Source organism: Pangasianodon hypophthalmus, chromosome 3 (assembly GCF_027358585.1).
Source record: "Pangasianodon hypophthalmus isolate fPanHyp1 chromosome 3, fPanHyp1.pri, whole genome shotgun sequence".
Taxonomy (NCBI): Eukaryota; Metazoa; Chordata; class Actinopteri; order Siluriformes; family Pangasiidae; genus Pangasianodon; species Pangasianodon hypophthalmus.
The window spans coordinates 24,330,831-24,351,172 of record NC_069712.1 but is presented as its reverse complement, the minus strand read 5'-3'; the positions used below and the strand labels follow the sequence as shown (position 1 = coordinate 24,351,172).

At 38.3% G+C, this 20,342-nt stretch overlaps 1 protein-coding gene across 24 annotated transcripts in view; it reads right to left on the bottom strand.

Moving 5' to 3' along the window:
• The window catches only part of lrrfip2 (leucine rich repeat (in FLII) interacting protein 2), a 113,928-nt gene that overhangs the window by 8,278 nt on the left and 85,308 nt on the right, over window positions 1-20,342 (bottom strand). For 12 of the 24 annotated variants that reach the window (XM_026936128.3, XM_053232582.1, XM_026936136.3 and 9 more), the window contains 8 exons: window positions 19,319-19,390; window positions 18,267-18,437; window positions 16,239-16,331; window positions 15,930-16,022; window positions 7,512-7,613; window positions 4,449-4,581; window positions 4,138-4,187; window positions 3,831-3,951 (listed from right to left, as the gene is read on the bottom strand). In XM_026936128.3, the coding sequence (XP_026791929.1) occupies window positions 3,831-3,951; window positions 4,138-4,187; window positions 4,449-4,581; window positions 7,512-7,613; window positions 15,930-16,022; window positions 16,239-16,331; window positions 18,267-18,437; window positions 19,319-19,390 (835 nt within the window). Of the gene's footprint in view, window positions 1-3,830; window positions 3,952-4,137; window positions 4,188-4,448; window positions 4,582-4,979; window positions 5,007-7,511; window positions 7,614-15,929; window positions 16,023-16,238; window positions 16,332-18,266; window positions 18,438-19,318; window positions 19,391-20,342 lie in introns of all 24 variants that reach the window. The other 12 variants (XM_026936162.3, XM_034302986.2, XM_026936201.3 and 9 more) reach the window with 7 other exon arrangements.

Here is a 20,342-nt window from a genome sequence, read left to right as displayed (position 1 = left end):
ACCATGATGCAACACAGATCACTAGACTCACAGGACAGTAAATACGCAGGACAATAAATACACAGAACATGGGCAGTAAACTGTAAACTATTTTGTAGTGTAGCAGCAATAGGTATAGCAGCAGTATTGTCAGCAAAAACAAGTTCCATAATAAAAGTGACTGATGCAGCTTTGTAAGGTGCAGGTGTGCAATGTTCTTGAGTCATACTGGGTTAGGTGTTTGACTAGTCGAGGTGAGTGTTGGGAGGCAGCAGGGTGTTGAGTAATCTGACTGCCTCAGGGAAGAAACTGTTGCAGAGTCGGTGAGTGGTGGCACGAATGATCCTGTACCTTCTGCCAGATGCCAGGAGGGTAAAAATCCATGAGAGGGGTTGTCCGTAATACTGGTGGCTTTCCACAGTTGTTCTGTTGACGTGCAGTGGTGAGTGGTCTACTCGGGTCCTCCTGAAATCAACAATCATCTCTTTAGTCTCATCAACATTAAGAGATAGATTATTGTCTCTACACCATTCTGCGAGCTGGTTCACCTCCTCTCTGTACGCTGACTCATCATTGCTGCTGATGAGGCCCACAACTGTAGTGTCATCAGCAAATTTGATGTGTTTTGAACTGGACTTTGCAGTACAGTCAAGAGTCAGCAGGGTACACAGCAGTGGACTGAGCACACAGACCTTGAGAGTGCCGGTGTTCAGTGTGGCGGTGCTGGAGGTGGAGTTGCCAATTTGGCAGACTGGGGTTTCTCAGTCAAAAAGTCCAGAATCCAGTTACAGAGGGAGGTATTCAAACCCAGCAGGCTCAGCTTTGTTATCAGTTTCTGTGGGATGATTATGTTGAATGAAGAGCTGAAGTCTATGAACAGCATCCTTACATAGTCGTCCTTTTTGTCCAGATGGGTCGGAGAAAGGTGGATGGTAGCAGATATGAGAGCAGTTGGGACAGTAGGCATACTGAAATGGGTCCAGTGTGGTGGGAAGACTGCTCTTTATGTGTTTCATGACTAGCCGCTCAAAGCACTTCATAAATGATGGGTGTGAGTGCAACGGGCCAGTAGTCATTCAGGCAGGACACAGATGATTTCTTTCGACAGCAACGATGGTGGTTGTCTTGAAGCACACAGGGACTACTACTTGACTCATGGAAATGTTGAAAATATCTGTGAGGACACCTACAAGCTGATCAGCACATTCCGTGAGCACCCGGCCAAGTATATTGTCAGGACCTGCAGCTTCCTGTGGGTTAACTCTGGACAGAGTTTTCCTGATGTCTACTGCAGACAGTCAAAGTACTTGGCCGGTGGGAGTTGGGGTGGTCTTCGCAAGTGGAATGTCGTTCTGTGCTTTGATCTGTGCATAGACATCGTTCAGTGCATCTGGGAGTGAGGCATCACCATCACAGACAAGTGGTGTAGCTTTGTAGTCTGTGATGACCTGAATGCTTTGCCACATGCGCTTTCTGTCGGTGGTATTTAGTATGAGACTGTGGATTCTTTCTGCGTAGCTGCGCTTTGCATCTTTGTTAGCCTGGGACAGATTGGCCCTTGCTGTGCGGAGGGCTGCCTTGTCGTCAGACCTGAAGGCAGTGTCTCGGGTTTTAGGCAGCGAGCTCACTTCAGCAGTCATCCATCGTTTCTTGTTTGCACATGTGGTGACGGTCTTGAAGCAGATCACATCATCTATGCACTTGCTGATGTAGCCAGTCAGTGATGCTGTGTATTGGGGTGTTGGGGTATGTAGCAGTCTCTCTGAAGATATTAAGGTCTGTGTGTTCAAAGCAGTCCTGAAGTACTGAGATGGCTCCCTCAGACCAGGTTCTCACCTGTTTCAGAACCGGTTTGCCACGTTTCAGGAGTGGTCTGTACGCTGGGATTAGCAAAACTGAGATGTGCTCTGAGCAGATGAGGTGGGGGAGGGGTGAAGCCTTGTAAGCACCGTGAATGGGTGACAGGTCTTTGGATAAACATCGATCTTGATTGAGAAACTCCGGAAAAACTAAAATATTGATTATGCCAACACTATTATTAGTATTGCATAGATTCCTGCTTTCAGCAACTCGTGTTCACACCAATAAATCAATGTAGATTTATGCATAAAAACAAAGTTTTTGCCTTTTCCTCATGGAAATAGGAATATATATATATATATATATATATATATATATATATACATACATACATACATATACACACACATACACAGTCAGGTCCATAAATATTGGGACAGTGACACAGTTTTGGTAATTTTGCCTCTGTACACCACCACAATGGATTTGAAATGAAGCAATCAAGATGTGACTGAAGTGTAGACTTTCAGCTTTAATTCAACGTCTTCAAGAAAAATACTGCATTAACCGTTTAGGAATTACAGCCATTTTTTACAGAGTCCCTCCATTTTCACAGGCTCAAAAGTAACGGGACAACTGACTGATAAGCAGTTTCATGGCCAGCTGTGGCCTGTTTCCTCCTTATATCATGATAAATTAAGGAGATAAAAGGTCTGGAGCTGATTCCAAGTGTTGAATTTGCATTTGGTAGCTGTTCATGGGAACTCTCAATATGCCGTCCAAAGAGGTGTTGATGCAAGTGAAGGAGGCCATCATTAGGCTGAAAAACCAAAACAGACCTATCAGAGAGATAGCAGAAACTTTAGGAGGGCCAAATCAGCAATTTGGTACATTCTTAAAAAGGAGGAATGCACTGGCGAGCTCAGCAACACCAAAAGGCCTGGGAGACCACAGAAAACAACTAAAGTGGACGATTGCAGAATTCTTTTCTTATTGAAGAACAACCCTTTCACAACATCTAGCCAAGTCAGGAGGAGGCAGGCCTACCATTGTCAAAGTCTACTATCAAGAGCCACCTTCATGAATGTAAATACAGACGGTTTACCTCAAGATGCAAACCTCTGGTAACACTCAAGAACACAAAGGCCAGATTAGACTGACCAGTTCTGATGCAAGATTAACTTGTACCAGAATGATGGGAAGAGAAAAGTATTGAGAAGGAAAGGGAGGACTCATGATCCAAAGCATACCACATCATCTGACAAACATGTGGAGGCGGCGTTATAACACGGGCATGTTTGGCTGCCAATGGAACTGGGTCACTGGGGTTTATTGATAATGTGACTGTTGATAGAAGTAGCAGGATGAATTCTGAAGTGTACAGAGCTATACTTTCTGCTCAGATTCAGTCAAATGCTGCAAAACTGAGCAAAGCTTCACAGTACAGATGGATAACAACCCAAAACGTACTGTGAAAGCAGCCCAAGAGCTTGGAAATTAAATGTTCTTAAATGGCCAAGTCAGTCGCCTGACCTCAACCCAACTGAGCTGCTTTTCACTTACTGAAGACAAATCTGAAGGCAGAATGACCCATAAACAAGCAGCAACTGAAGATGGCTGCAGTAAAGACCTGGCAAATCATCTCAAGGGAGGAAACTCAGCATTTGGTGATGTCCATGGGGTCCAGACTTCAGGTAGTCATTGACTGCAAAGGATTTACCTCCAAGTAATAAAAATAATCCTAATATTTATGATTATATTAGTTTGTCCCATTACTTTTGAGCCTGTGAAATGGAGGAACTCTGTAAAAAATGGCTGTAATTCCTAAACGGTTAATGCAATATTTTTGTTAAACCCCTTGAATTAAAGCTGAAAGTCTACGCTTCAGTCACATCTTGACTGCTTCATTTCAAATCCACTGTGGTGGTGTACAGAGGCAAAATTACCAAAACTGTGTTACTGTCCCAATATTTATGGACCTGACTGTGTGTATATATATATATATATATATATATATATATATAAATATATATATATAAATGTGAACTTACTCTGCATTTCAATTAAGTTCAAGTCAGTGCCGTTTTCTAGACGTTCTCCATCTGAGTAAACACTTTCCATCTTAGAATGTTTCTGTCTCTCCTCCTGTAGCTGCGTTTTTAGTTTCCTGATCTGTGAGATGCAAAAGCAGAACAACTTCAACAAATACCCTCTTCTGGGCAAATATATGCTTATGCTGATTAACTTAATAATAATTAATATGTATTGGACTGCAAAGAGACAGTAGTAATGTACTCATTCTTTTATTCTCAATCCTTCTATTAAACAATTTAGATGTTATAATAATAGTATTCATACTTGTGACAAGAGTTCGTCTTTTTCCTCAGCAAGCTTTCGTAGTCGAATATCTGATGTGAAAAAAGAATGGTCTTTACAACTATGGCATAGTATTTGTCCCCTTAAAACAATGTGTTTATTGTCTCCTGCACCACAATACTTACGTGAATTTCTAATTATGTTCTTTACACAAAATAATAAAATAATTTTAAAAAACATACCAAACTTAATACTTTATTACAGTGCTTGCCACACCTATGTAATAACTTCAATCTCAAAGGATGTCTAACACAATCACAAGTTTTTTTTTTTGGCTCAATCTGTTTTCATACCCAGAGGTCCATCTCCAGCTGACTCCAGCATTTGAGCAGCTTCCTGGGTGACAAGAGTGATCACTGAGGTTGGGGATTCATGACTGACATCCCCATTGGGTGTGCCCTCAGGAATGATAACCAGCCCATGTTTCTGTGGGGAGCAGGGTAATGAAGTGAGATTTAATGCTTTCCAAACACTGAATATATGCAGCACTAAAGATTATATATCATAAAAGAGAGCATCATTATGCTACAAGCCTGTTAGGAAATACAAGAGCCCACGCTTTAAAAAACACAAAGAGCCCATGTTAACACCAACAAATCAATCAGCTGTATTTATTTATGAACTTATTCTTAAAATTCAAATGTTAAATGAAAAATGGATTACAATAAATGAGCACACTGTTTGGGGGTAATATTTGTGTTTACATCCTAGCTGCAAATGAATATACAAATGAAAACCTTTAAATTAATACTTTGGGTTTTTTTTTCCCCCCAACCTAACCTCCATACCTGTATCTACCACATCTGCAGTGTATGTGCAATTACCATGGACAGGAATTTCAACATATTTCCCTGTACAGAGAAATAAACAAAAAACCATTTACTTCAAATATACTTACAATGCTGTGAAAAAGTAATTGCCCCTTCCCAAATTCTTTATTTTTGCATATTTGTCACACTTAATTGTTTCAGATCTTCACACAAAATTTAATATAAGAAAAAGACAACCTGAGTACACACAAAATACAGTTTTTAAATGATCATTTCATTTATTGAAGGAAAAAAAGTTATTCAACACCAGCTGGCCCTGTGTGAACAAGTAACTGCCGCTTAGTTACTCAATCAACCATTTAACCAAATTTACTTTGGGTTGGGTTAATAATTGGGTTCATCTGGGTTCAGTTAGACTAGACACCACCAGGTTTGATTCCTGCCAGCCCAGTTGAATCTAAACATCAAATAAACAGAACCTTTTCATGGTGGTGGAAGTGTGATGGCGTGGGGATGCTTTGCTGCTTCAGAACCTAGGTGACTTTCCATAACTGACAACCAAAAATCTCTTTACCAGAAAATCCTGAAGGAGAATGTCCAGTCATCAATCTGAAGTACATGTGCATTTGGGTTATGCAGCAAGACAATGAACTGAAGCACAAGAGCAAGTCCACCTCTGAATGGCTCAAAAGTAGGTTTTGGAGTGGCCTAGTCCTGACTTGAACCCCACTGAGGTGCTGTGTTAGGACCTTTCATGTTTGAATGCCCATGCTTTCATGTGGTAGGGCAGTTCATGCTTGAATGCCCTCCAGTGTGACCGAATTAAAACAATTCTGCAAAGAAGAGTTCACGGAGTTCACCACAATGTGAAAGACTGGAAGATCTTTCAGTTGTGGCTGCTAAAGGTGGCACAACCAGTTATTAAGTTTAGAGGAGCAATTGCTTTTTCACATGGGTGGTAAAGGTGCTAAATTTTGTGTTTCTTATGTTCTCCCTGTTTTATATTACATTTTGTATAAAGATCTGAAACCATTTAGCTCAAAAAATGTGCAAAAATAGATTAAATCAGGAGGGGCAAATACTTTATGGCACTGTATGATGGAAGCCTAAAAGCAGAGAAATCTGTTTAAAAAACGTTATTGTAGGACACTTTCATGATTTCTTAAATAATTGTAAATGAAACCTGAAATTTCTACAATTTGGATGGGGATGTGACTACTCTTTTAGACGGAAGAATTTTTTTCGTGCAGCCATGTGTGTCTGATGAAGCACTACTGCCAAAAAAAAAAAGGAATGGCATTAATTAATTTTTACTGTATTATATAAATAATCATTTTCTCATTTTTTGGATTAAATTGGCTTTTTGTTCTTTTATAGGGAAACAAGTTAAAATCTTGTCTGTGGCAACTGCACACATGTTGAGCATTTTTTCTTTAGTACATGTCAGTTAAAGTACATTTACCAACCCCTTCAGTTTTTGTGCATTTTATTGTATTATATATTTAATTTAAAATGGATTAAGTTGACTAATTTCCCCATTAATCTAAACAAAATAATCCATAATTGTCAAGTGAAAACATGTTTTTAGAAATGTTTGCAAAATTTAAAAATCTCTCTAAATATACAGATATTCAGACCCTTAGCTAAAGGCACTCCAAACTGAGTGCAGGTGCAATGAGCAAACCTGTCCCACAATTCACAGTGCAGTGTTGAGACACAGATCTGGGCAAAATCATTTCTAAAGCTTTGAATGTGCCCAGGAACATAGTGGGCTCTATCATTATGAAATGAAATAAGTTTGGAACCACCAGGACTCTTTTTAGAGTGAGGCAACGTCTGACCAAAGTCAATAATCAGACTAGAACGGCCTTAGTCATGGAGGTGACCAAAAAAAAACAATGAACACTCTAATCGAGCTTCAGAAGTCCTTTGCAGAGATGGGAGAACGTGCCAGAAAGACAGCCACCTCAGAAATACTCCATTAATCAGGCCTCGTTAGAGTAGCTAGACGTAAAGCCACTCCTGAATAAAAAGTATATGGCAGGTATTTAAAGGACTTTGAGAGCATAAGAAAAAATATTCTCTAGTCTCATGAGACAAAATTTGAACTTTTTGGGCTGAACTTCAAGAATTATATCTGGCAAAACCAGGGATATTTCATCAACTGGTAATACCACACCTATGGTGAAGCTGGGTGGTGCAGGCATCTTGGTATGGGGGTGCTTCTCAGTGGCAGGGACAGGGAGATTTGTCAGAACTGAGGGAAGGATGAATGCAGCCTCAAACTATACAGTCCACAACCTGCCAGAGCCTTGTTGAATAAAATAAATTACAAGTATAAATGATAAAGGAGAAATCTAAAAGAGCTTTTGATTTTTAATTATTTTGCAAACATTTCTAAAACTTTGTTTTCGCTTTGTCATTATGGGTTATGGTGTGCAGATTAATGGCAAAAAGTTCATTTAAAATTAAACTATACTTACACATTAATTATAATTCAAGGGGGACCATTTATAATGTACAAAACCCATCATTAAGAAATCTTTTGTCCTTTGCTACATTTCTTGGTCTTCAGCACTGACATACCTCTACTGTTTTGGATTTCCCCTTGAGGTCAGCCAGCTCATCTCTGAGCTCATCCCTCTCATTCCTAATGCAATCAAAGTACTCTTTCTGCCTCTCTAAGGCCTGGCCAACAGCAAGGCAGGAAAGAAGAGAAGAGCCATGAGGAGAAAAAGTAGAGAAGGACAGGCCACATTGATGCAGACAAGACATAATGGTCAACATGCACAGACTACATGATTAACATGCAAAGAATACATAGCAGCAAGCATAGAAAAGTGGCATGAACAAAATAATGACACATGCTTATTCAAATATCATTACAGCTAAACCGGCTAAAAGCAGAGTGAGAGAAAAGCTGAGGTTTAAGAGAAATATACAAATGTTTTTAATCCACTCTGGTCACCTTTACTCATGTGTGTGTGTGCTGGTCTGAGAAAACCCATCGGATGTCACTGTGGCTGAATTATAACAAGCAGTCAAAAAATCTGGCCAAAAATTTTTTTTTCTGCTGATTACATACTTTGCCACATCATGTGCGATTTCAATTCAATTCAATTTTATTTGTATAGTGCTTTTAACAATGGACATTGTCACAAAGCAGCTTTACAGAAATAAATGGATTCACAAAAAAAGATATATTGTAAATATGTGAATTTTTCCCTAATGAGCAAGCCAGAGGCGACGGTGGCAAGGAAAAACTCCCTGAGATGATATGAGGAAGAAACCTTGAGAGGAACTAGGCTCAAAAGGGAACCCATCCTCATCTGGGCGCAACGGATAGTGCAATTATAAATAAATCCCTTCTATTATTGTGTACTATATGGACAAATAGTGCAATTGTGCAACCAATAAATTCATCACAGTTTTTGCAAGAAGTCCGGTTAGTTAAAATCTATCCACTGTCCACTGATGGAGTCCTGAGTATGAAGGTGCTCGTGGCAACCGCAGCCCCAAAGCCACTACAGCAATCGCAGTCCCAAGACATGAGGGCACCCTGGGACATAAGGCAGCCAGCCAACTCCACCGTCGAGAAACCTGAGTGAATACGTGAGAGTGTGGGGGGGGGCAACAGCATCCAAACATCCCAGTTCACCACAACACTCTATGCCTGTGAACCCTCCAGACCTGCTACTTTACCTAAGAAAAACTATTCACTAAAGGCTTGACTAAACAAATATGTTTTCAGCCTAGACTTAAACACTGAGTCTGTGTCTGAGCCCCGAACACTAAGTGGAAGGCTGTTCCATAACTGTGGGGCTTTGTAAGAGAAAGCTCTACCCCTAGTTGTATCCCTCACTATTCGAGGTACCAACAAATAGCCTGCACCTTTTGACCTGAGTAGGCGTGGCGAATCATAAAAGACCAAAAGTTCACTCAGGTACTGTGGCGCAAGACCATTTAGTGCTTTATAGGTCAATAGTAGTATTTTATAATCAATACAAAATTTGATTGGGAGCCAATGCAGTGTGGATAAGATAGGGGTGATGTGGTCATATCTTCTGATTCTAGTAAGGATTCTTGCTGCTGCATTCCGGACTAACTGGAGCTTGTTTATGCATCTACTGGAGCATCCAGACAGTAAGGCATTACAATAATCCAACCTAGAGGTAACAAAAGCATGAACTAATTTTTCTGCATCATGTAGTGACAATATATTTCTTATTTTAGCAATATTACTGAGATGAAAGAAAGCAATCCTAGTGATATTATCTACATGAGCTTCAAAAGAAAGACTACAGTCGATAATCACACCAAGGTCTTTTCCAAGGTCAAGAGTCGATTCCTCACACAGTGAATGTAACACTTTGATCAAACTGCTGGATACATCAGCCAGAAAATCTGGGAAACAGAAAGTACACCCTCCTTCAATTCTATGTTTGTTTTTTTTTAAATCAGGACCTAAATATCAATTGTGTGGTCCTCACCAATGTCTGTACAAAAACAAATAACTTCAAGTGACAAAAGAAAAAAACAACAAATTTCAGTATGTAGTCATTTTTTCCAAAACGTACACCAACGTTCAGAAACCAGTTGGGGAAAAATAAGTACACCCTATAATTCAGTAATATGTAGAACCACTTTTAGCAACAATAACTTGAAGGAAACATTTTCTGTAGGAGTTTATTAGTCTATCACATCCTTTTGGAGAAATTTTATTTCTTTACATCATTGCTTCAGTACATTGATGTTTGATGGCATTCATTTATGCACAGCTCTCTTAAGATCCCACGACAGCATCTTGATGGGGTTGAGATCTGTACTTTGACTTGGACATTCCAACACCTTGACTTTTTTTTTCTTCTTTAGCCATTCACATGTAAATTTGCTGGTGTGCTTGTGATCAATGTCCTGTTACATGACCCAATTTCAGCCCAGCTTAAATTGCTGAACAGAGGCCTCACATTTGTCTCAAGAATATTCAGTTATTAAGGGGAGCTCATCATTGTTCCAGAACTTCTGTGGTTTGTTCAGAAGTAATTTTGCAAACATCAAGGGGAAAACCAGTAGGCTTTAGCTGACCCACAATTTCTTGTAAGAGAGAAAGAGAAATTGGCTCAAAACACTGGCACAGAGGGAACTTTCACACTCAAATAAAGACTCAGCTGGGTAAACACTAACAGAAGGATTTACAACAAGATTTATAGTAGTGAAAAGTATTTTAGGACTGTGACAATTTTTTCAATGAGATCAGAAAAATACTTAGACTTAGTGACTCTCACAGCTCTCTGAAATTGACTTAAGGTGTCCCTTAAGATTTCATAAGAGACCTGAAGCTTATCTTTTTTTCCATTTTCTTTCAGCTCTTCTACAGACCTGTTTGAGAACATGAGTTGTGTCATTTAGCCAGGGCTCAGATTTAAGTTTATAATGTTTAAACTTCAGGGGAATTCATGGGATAATATACAATCAAGAGTATGTCGTTCTATGTGACTGGGAGCTTTCTCATAAGCTTTCTCACCAGTTCTCATAAATTCTTTAGCTAAAGAATTTGATGGACAACAGACATGGATATTAAAATCCCCAAAAATTAGCGTCCATCAAAATTAGTAAAAACTCCCCCTAAATTCTGAAAATTCATTAATAAAATTGTGAAATTTAGGTGGTCGATATATCACTGTGATGGGTGGTCCAGTTCCAGTACAAGCAACTGAAGTTCAAAACAACAGTAGGCATCAGTTGTTAAAGACCGGCAACAAAAATTTTGTTTAAATATAGAAGCCAGACCTCTACCCCGACCCGAGGTACAAGGAGAATTAGAATATTTACAATCAGAAACCAGGTTCAGGTTCAGAATCAGGTACCAGTTCAGAAAACAGGCTTAAATCCCCAGCAGTAAGCCAAGTTTCAGTGCCAAAAAGTCAGTAAGAATAAACATCTCGTTCACCATCAATCTGGCTTTGATCAAAGTCATCCTAATCTGCAGCAAGTCTTCGATTGGCTGTGAGGCCCAACACAGCGAATGGCGATGGTGCAAACACCAAGGTGAAAAGTTTGGAACAATAGGTCTATTTTGAGAATGCACTGGTTCTAGTGAGCTGATAAAGTGGTTGAAATCTGTCTCATATGCATGGAAGTCCAAGCAAGGCTGGAACTCCAACTTAGATGCCAAGAGAAGCTTAGGCTTAACAGCAAGGAGTCCTTGTTTTCCTCGTCTTGTTCTGCGCTTCCTCCCAGATAAGGAACACGGCAGGCAGTGCAGATATGCAGGTATGCAGTCACACATTTACAATTAATATAAACAGTCTACACACCCCTGTTAAAATGGCAGGTTTTGTTAAGTAAAAGAATGACACCAAGATAAATTATAGCAGATCTTTTCCCACCTTTAATGTGCAATTGCAAAGTATACAAATAAAGTGAAAAACAATGAGAAGCCTTTTAGGTTAAAGAAAGAAAAAGAGAAAATTTACAATAACCTACTTGCATAATTGTGCACACCCCTAAACTAATACTTTGTGGAAGCACCTTTTGATTTTATTACACCACTCAGTCTTTTTGGGTAAGAGTCTATCAGCATGGCACATCTTGACTTGGCAATATTTTCCCACTCTTTCTTCTAAAAACATTCTAGATCCATCAAATTATGAGGGCATCTTGTGCACAGCCTGCTTCAGGTCACCTCACAGATTTTTAGTTGGATTCAGTTCTGGGCTCTGGCTAGACCATTCAAAAACACTAATCATCTTTTGGTTAAGCCATTCCTTTGTTGATTTGGACACATGCTTTGGGCCACTGTCATACTGAAAGGTGAAATTCCTTTTCATCTTCAGCTTACTAGCAGACACCTGAATGTTTTGCACTAAAATTAGATGGTATTTGTAGCTATTCATGATTCCCTCCAGCTTAATAAAACCTGCTGTTCATGCTGTCACCGTGGGTATGCTGTTCTTTTGTTGATGTGCTTTTTTTTTTTTTTTTGGGCCAAACATACCTTTTGGAATTATATAATTATCATACCTTTTGATTATACCTTGATTATACCTTTTGGAACCTTTGGTCTCAACACATTTTGCCACATGGTTTGGTGTATATGTTGGGCTTATATGTTTTTTGTGAGAAAGGGCTTCCGTGTAGCCATCCTACCCTACTCCAGATACAGTCAGGTCCGGAAGTATTTGGACAATGACAATGAGTTTTTGTGATTTTGCTTTTATACACCACCACTATGGATTTGAAATAAAACAATCAAATGTGATCGAAGTGTAGACTTTCAGCTTTATTGTAAGAGGTTCCACAAAAATATGGCATTTACCATTTAGGAATTACAGCCATTTTCAACAAAGTACCTCCATTTTCAGGGGCTCAAAGGTATTTGGACAAAGTGACATAATTGTAAATATAACCATAATTTTAATACTTGGATGAAAATCCTTCACAGTCAATCACTGCCTGAAGTCTGGAGCCCATGTTTTCAAAACTCAAATTCTGAGTTTCCTCCCTGGAGATGCTTTGCCAGGCCTTCACTGCAGCCACCTTCAGTTGCTGCTTGTTTGTGGGTCTTTCTGCCTTCAGTCTTGTCTTCAGTAAGTGAAAAGCATGCTCTATTGGGTTGCGATCAGGCGACTGACTTGGCCATTGAAGAATATTCCATTTCTTTGCCTTCAAAAAGTCTTGAGTTGTTCTCGCAGTATGTTTAGGGTTATTATCCACCTGCACTGTGAAGCGGCGTCCTATCAGTTTTGTAGTATTTGGCTGAATGTGAGCAGAGAGTATAGCCCTATACACCTTAGAATTCACCTTGCTACTTCTGTCAGCAGTCACATCATCAATAAACACCAGTGAGCCCGTTCCACTGGCAGCCATACATGCCCATGCCATAACACTTCCTCTACCACGTTTGACACATGATGCGCTATACTTTGGATCATGAGCTGTCTTTCTTTCGCCATACTTTTCTCTTCCCATCATTCTGGTACAAGTTAATCTTGGTTTCATCAGTCCAAAGAATCTTATTCCAAAACATGGGAGGCTTTTTTAGATGTTTTCTGGCAAAGTCTAATCTAGCTTTCCTGTACTTGAATGTTACCAGTGGTTTGCACCTTGTTGTAAACCATCTGTATTTACATTCATGAAGGCATCTCTTGATTGTAGATTTTGACAATGATAAGCCTACCTTCTCCAGAGTATTTTTACTCCAGAGTATGATTGCTTTTCACTTAATTTTTATATGTTGTAATTTCACACTGAGGGTGGAAAAAGTTCTGACATTATTTAGCTTGGTTTCATTTTTTTATATCACAAAAACCTGCATTTTAACAGGGGTGTGTAGGCTTTTTATAGCCACTATATGTTGGTAACCAGAAGTTTAGCTCATCTGCTTCTTATTATTTAGGCTTGTGTGTGTGAGGATGTAGGAAGATGTCCTTGAAGGCCTGATTCAAAGCACAGAGGGAGAGGGAGTCCTAATCTAACCGGACAGATTTAACACACCTGCACCAAAGGTAAATGAAGTTGCAGTCATGTCCTCTTATCTAATATGATGGATGGGATAGGACTGGAAACTAAATGTTCTTCGTGTTACGTTAGATTTCTTACTATATATGTACTTCCTTCCTTGCTATTTATATAGTCATTTATGAAAATTCATGTTAAATCTATGTTTATTTGACAAAAAAAGCATGAAATTTTTTGTAATCAATTACAATGGAGTTCTTTTCCCTGGCTGTGACAAGAATAAACATATTACTCTGGAGTCAGCTGTGTCTCTGTGAGTTTAACTTGATATTTGTCTTTAGAAGGTAATATTTTCACCACAATGTATATAATAGACAAAATTTGACTTGTGAAGGGTTTTCCCAGGCCACCACAGATATGTTTATGTCAATTGATATGCTTTATCCTCTTGCGTTTTTTGTACATTTTGTCCCTCATAATATTGCATAACGTTCTCTGTTTACCTAAGCCTCACCATAAATGTTTCAATGTAAGTATTTCCTTGCAAATTATAAATAAAAGGCTCTAATTTCCCTACACGGTCTATATCCAGTTACGACAGATGCAAATTATTCTTTAATAGCCGTCCATATTCAATTTCCAGTAGATTTTCCAGTAATAAACATTGTCATTGCAGAACTCAAATTGCCTCCTACATAGACCAAAAAACACTGAAATTTTTTAAGGCTGTTTTAATATCATGAGATTAACATTCTGACGGTATATTTTGTGCTGTGTACATGCTTATTAGAAAACTGTACCACTCAGTCAATATAATGATAAAATTTGTCTTGATGTGATATAATCACATGAATTTTTTTTGTTTGTGCACCGTTTGGTTTTACAAAAAAAAAAAAAATACTGATTGGTGATTAATTGTGTAGTGTTTTTAAACCAAAAAATAAGGTTTATTTAATAATATTTTTATATCGTAAATGCAAAATAAAAAGAAATTATAAAATGAAGACAAAACACTATCTGCATGCATAGTAACACATGCAGTCTGGTTACTTTTGTTTTTTTATATATTAATCTAATATTGATTGCACACCAATATTAGATTAATATATAGACCCTCATCGTCCACTTTATTAGGAACACTTGTACACCTACAAATTCATGCAGTTATCTAATCAGCTAATTATTTTGCAGCAGCCCATTCCATAAAATCATGCAGATACAGGTCAAGAGCTTCAGTTCAGATATAGAGGTGTTCCTGATAAAGTGGACTGTGAGTGTATATTAGACTAATAATATTAATACACCATCCCCTTTATTAGAACCACCTGTACACCTGCACATTCATGCTGTTATCTAATCAGCCAATCGTGGCAGCAGCTCAATGTAAAACATCATGCAGATACAGGTCAAGAGCTTCAGGTAATGTTCACATCAAACATCAGAATGAAGCAAAAGTGTGATATCTTTCAGATATTGGTACTAGATGGGCTGGTTTGAGTATTTCAGAAATTGCTGATCTCCTAGGATTTTCACACACAACAGTCTCTAGAGTTTGGCACGAACAAAAAACAGTGAATGAGCAGTTCTGTGGGTGGAAATGTCCTGTTGATAAAAGAGGTCAGAGGAAAATGGCCAGATTGTAGCCGCCAAGAAGGATATAGTAACTTAAATAATTTACAAACGTGGTGAGCAGAAAAGCATCTTAGCATGCACAAAACATCAAAGCTTGAGGTAGATGTGCTACAGCAGCAGGAGACTAAACTGGGTTCCTCTCCTGCCAAGAACAAGAATCTGAGGCTATTTTGGGCACAGGCTCATTGACACTGGACAGCTGAAGATTAGAAAAAATATATGACCTTGTCTTTTTCCAGTCTTCAACTGTCCACTCTCAGTGAGTCTGTGCCCATGATAGCCTCAGATTCTTGTTCTTGGCTGACAGGAGTTGAACCTGATGCTTCTGCTGTTGTAGCCCATCCACCTCGAGGTTTGACGTGTGTTCTGAGATACTTTTCTGCTCACCACAGTTGTAAAGAGTGCTTATTTGAGTTACTACAGACTTCCTATCAGCCCAGACCAGTCTGGTCATTCTCCTCTGATCTCTCTGTTCAACATGGTGTTTCAGCCTGCAGACCCTCTGCTCACAGGATGTTTTTGTTTTTCACGCCACTCTGTGTAAACTCTAAAGACTGTTGTGTGTGTTAAAATCCCAGGAGATCAGTAGTTCCTGAAATACTCAAACCAGCCCTTCTGTTACCAACAACCATACCACAGTTAAAGTCACAGAGATCACATTTTTCCCCATTCTGATGTTTGATGTGAACATTAACTGAAGCTCTTGACCTGTATCTGTATGATTTTATGCATTGTGCTCCTGCCACGTGATTGGCTGATTGGATAACTGCATAAATGAGCAGGTGTACAGGTGTTCCTGTTAAAGTGAGCAGTGAGTGTATATACACACAGACAAACAAGCAACCAATTACTACATTGAAAGTCCATTAAACCATGCTTATAAAAGTCCTAACGTTTCTCAAATCTTCATACCGCAATCTTTTTGTCCTTCCAGTTAACAGTTTCCTGTAGGTCAAACACCTCCTTTGTGAGTGTATCTACCTTGAATTGAATGTTCTGGTTTGCCTATAAAAGTATTGTTCAAATGGAGATCCATGAAATGGAAGGGGAAAAGCAGTGGACAGAACCAAGACAGAAGACACAAGAGAGAAATGCCTGCATATGGACCTTAGCTCTGTTACTCTTGTGTTTTGCAAAAGAAAAACCTACAATATTTATACCATCTGTGATTAAATGTATTCTACTAGTTTGAGTTTAATGTGAATTGAGAAGAAACCTCACCTCAATAAGTTCATCTCGCTGACGGATTCCCTCTTTTAATTCCTCTTGTTTATGCAGCAGGACTGAACATGTATGCTTTTGCCTCTCTAATTCCTGAGGGTCATGATTTTTTTTTTTAAAATTACATGTGAAGTAAATTAAAATTCCTTTATAACAATTTCTCAACACCATCATAAAAACTGTATTTCAAACAGAAGTACTACAGTATGGGTAATGAAGATTCTAGTAGTCCACTAGAGGGTAAACAGTTTGATATATATATATATATATATATATATATATATATATATATATATATATATATATATATATATATATATATATATATATATACAGTCAGGTCCATAAATATTGGGACAGTGACACAGTTTTGGTAATTTTGCCTCTGTACACCACCACAGTGGATTTGAAATGAAGCAGTCAAGATGTGACTGAAGCGTAGACTTTCAGCTTTAATTCAAGGGGTTTAACAAAAATATTGCATTAACCATTTAGGAATTACAGCCATTTTTTACAGAGTTCCTCCATTTTCACAGGCTCAAAAGTAATGGGACAATTGACTGATAAGCAGTTTCATGGCCAGCTGTGGCCTGTTTCCTCCTTATATCATGATAAATTAAGGAGATAAAAGGTCTGGAGCTGATTCCAAGTGTTGAATTTGCATTTGGTAGCTGTTCATGGGAACTCTCAATATGCTGTCCAAAGAGGTGTTGATGCAAGTGAAGGAGGCCATCATTAGGCTGAAAAACCAAAACAGACCTATCAGAGAGATAGCAGAAACTTTAGGAGGGCCAAATCAACAATTTGGTATATTCTTAAAAAGAAGGGATGCACTGGCGAGCTCAGCAACACCAAAAGACCTGGGAGACCACAGAAAACAACTAAAGTGGATGATTGCAGAATTCTTTTCTTATTGAAGAACAACCCCTTCACAACATCTAGCCAAGTCAGGAACACTCTGGAGGAGGTAGGCCTATCATTTTCAAAGTCTACAAGCAAGAGCCACCTTCATGAATGTAAATACAGACGGTTTACCTCAAGATGCAAACCGCTGGTAACACTCAAGAACACAAAGGCCAGATTAGACTTTGCTAAAAAACCTCTAAAAAAAGCCTGACCAGTTCTGATGCAAGATTAACTTGTACCAGAATGATGGGAAGAGAAAAGTATGGAGAAGGAAAGGAAGGGCTCATGATCCAAAGCATACCACATCATCCGTCAAACATGTGGAAGCAGTGTTATGGCATGGGCATGTTTGACTGCCAATGGAACTGGGTCACTGGGGTTTATTGATAATGTGACTGTTGATAGAAGTAGCAGGATGAATTCGGAAGTGTACAGAGCTATACTTTCTGCTCAGATTCAGTCAAATGCTGCAAAACTGATAGGACAGATGGATGGATAACAACCCAAAACATACTGTGAAAGCAGCCCAAGAGCTTGAAAAATAAATGTTCTTAAATGGTCGAGTCAGTCACCTGACCTCAACCCAACTGAGCTGCTTTTCACTTACTGAAGACAAATCTGAAGGCAGAAAGACCCACAAACAAGCAGCAACTGAAGATGGCTGCAGTAAAGACCTGGCAAATCATCTCAAGGGAGGAAACTCAGCATTTGGTGATGTCCATGGGGTCCAGACTTCAGGTAGTCATTGACTGTAAAGGATTTACCTCCAAGTAATAAAAATAATCCTAATATTTATCATTATATTAGTTTGTCCCATTACTTTTGAGCCTGAGAAAATGGAGGAACTCTGTAAAAAATGGCTGTAATTCCTAAATGGTTAATGCAATATTTTTGTTAAACCCCTTGAATTAAAGCTGAAAGTCTACGCTTCAGTCACATCTTGACTGCTTCATTTCAAATCCACTGTGGTGGTGTACAGAGGCAAAATTACCAAAACTGTGTCACTGTCCCAATATTTATGGACCTGACTGTATATATATATATATATATATATATATATATATATATATATATATATATATATATATATATATATATACACACACACACGCACACACACACCTTTGACTTCTCCTCTGTTTCCCTGATTAGCTCTGACATCTGCTCTTCCAGTTCCTCAATGACGTCCTTGAGTGTGTCCACCTGGTAGATGAGGTTTGCCTTGTCGTTGTCAAGTTGTGCGTTAGATACCATGGCCTTCTTATACTTCTCTTCCACTTCAGACAGAGATTCCTACAGAGAACAAAATACAACTAATAACACCATAATGGCTAAGTGGTATCATTATAATTACGCAATAATTAAAACAAATAGCGTAAATAAGAATGGATGTGAATGTTCATTTTTATAACCTTATTTTTTTAATGGAATAGTTTTTCAAAAAGGTATTATTTTATCCAATTAATCTCTTTGTTTTAAGAGGTAATGGTTAGAGTACAGTGTACATATAAATATATATAGAATATATGAACAGTGGAAATATTTACAATTTTTCACTGATTTCCCCTTATTTTTACGCGAAATTGTTACAAATTGTATTTAACTAATATTACTTACTTCTCGAAGCAATTATATTACTGAGAATGACATGAGGATTTATTTTCAGTTTATAATATTTTAACATCACTATTTAGTTTCTCTCATCTGTTGGATGTGATATTGCACAAGATGAGCAGTTGCAAAGTAGTAATACCTATAAAGAAAAAATTTAAATTTGGATGGTCTGTGTGTCTTAAGAATGATTAGGTTATATTTTATGTTACACAATATATCAGAATGAGATCTGAATAACAAAACAGATGACAAATCTCCAACCAATTTCTGAGCTAAACCTTGCTCTAGCCAGGTCAGGAAGTTAAACCTTCTTCATCATACTCCAGCATAACTTCTCTCAGCAGCATCCATGTCTTAAAGCTCTTAACTTAACACAAGTTAGCATACAGGCTAGAATTGTTAAAGAAAAATTCAGTCAGAATTAGCCAGTTTCGTGCAAGGCTCATACTTCCACACAATATAATGGCAAAAACAATGAGGTTTGGGTGCGAGTTAAAGCACGCAGCCAGAGAGAGATAGAGAAGAAAGAGATGGCAGGCACTGGAAACAAGCCCTTCTACCTTCAGCTCTTTAAGACCCTGCATATATCGCCCCTCTACATCCTGAATCTGGTCCTTTAGATCATAGATGTCCTGTTGAGGAGGAAGGTTTGAAAGGTTTGAATATTGGTGAAAAGCAAAAGCACTGAAGGAAGAATATGGCACATGCCTACTTTCCCTGGAGTTGCTGATAGAACAGACGGTACTTTAATTAGAGAGCAAAAACAGGTACCGGGAAGTTTTAGATCGCATAGTAAGATCAATGGGGCAGTCACCAGTCTTACACATTTTTCTAATTATTGTCATTAACCACCTATTCTGATTTCAGTAAGCCTAATAATAGATACTGACTTTGTGACTCTGCATGCTTTAATGTTACTGTCAGTGTAAACATGACTAAAACATCACTGGCTATGAAACATGTTTTAAATACAATAATTTGTTTAAAGTAATTACAAAATGTAAAGTCACATTAATCTGAGATTACTGAAAGAAATCATAAAAGAGTTGGTTCAAAGTACTGTGGTCTCAGCTTTTGTCAGTCAGCTTTACTGTACTCAGTATAACAGATGCATCTCATGTTTGATTAATCCCACTAGGTGCACTTGCATGCGATTTCAAAAATGCTAATAATGACAGTGATGCTAATAATAATAGTGACAATATACCCTCATTTTGCTGCTTTGCTGATAAGAAGATGTACAAAATGGTTATATACTGTGCCAGCTCTCTGATAAGTGGGCAAGTTGAAATAAAGGGTTTAACAGGTCCCCGTGCTTGTAATTATGTGTATAAAACTATAATAGATCATGTATTCCTGAATAAACTGTCTTGGCTTAAAGTAAGTAGAAAATACCAGTATATACCTTGGTATTCTGTATAAAATGCCAAAGACAAAGAAAGATTAAATTTAGGAAGGCTGGCCCATTTAAGATAATCCATGTAAAGAGTAGTGACCCTCAGAGTTGTGTATAAAGGTCTGACATTGGTGTAGAAAAATTCATGTTGTATAGTAATAACAACAACTGTACAGAGAATTCTTTTA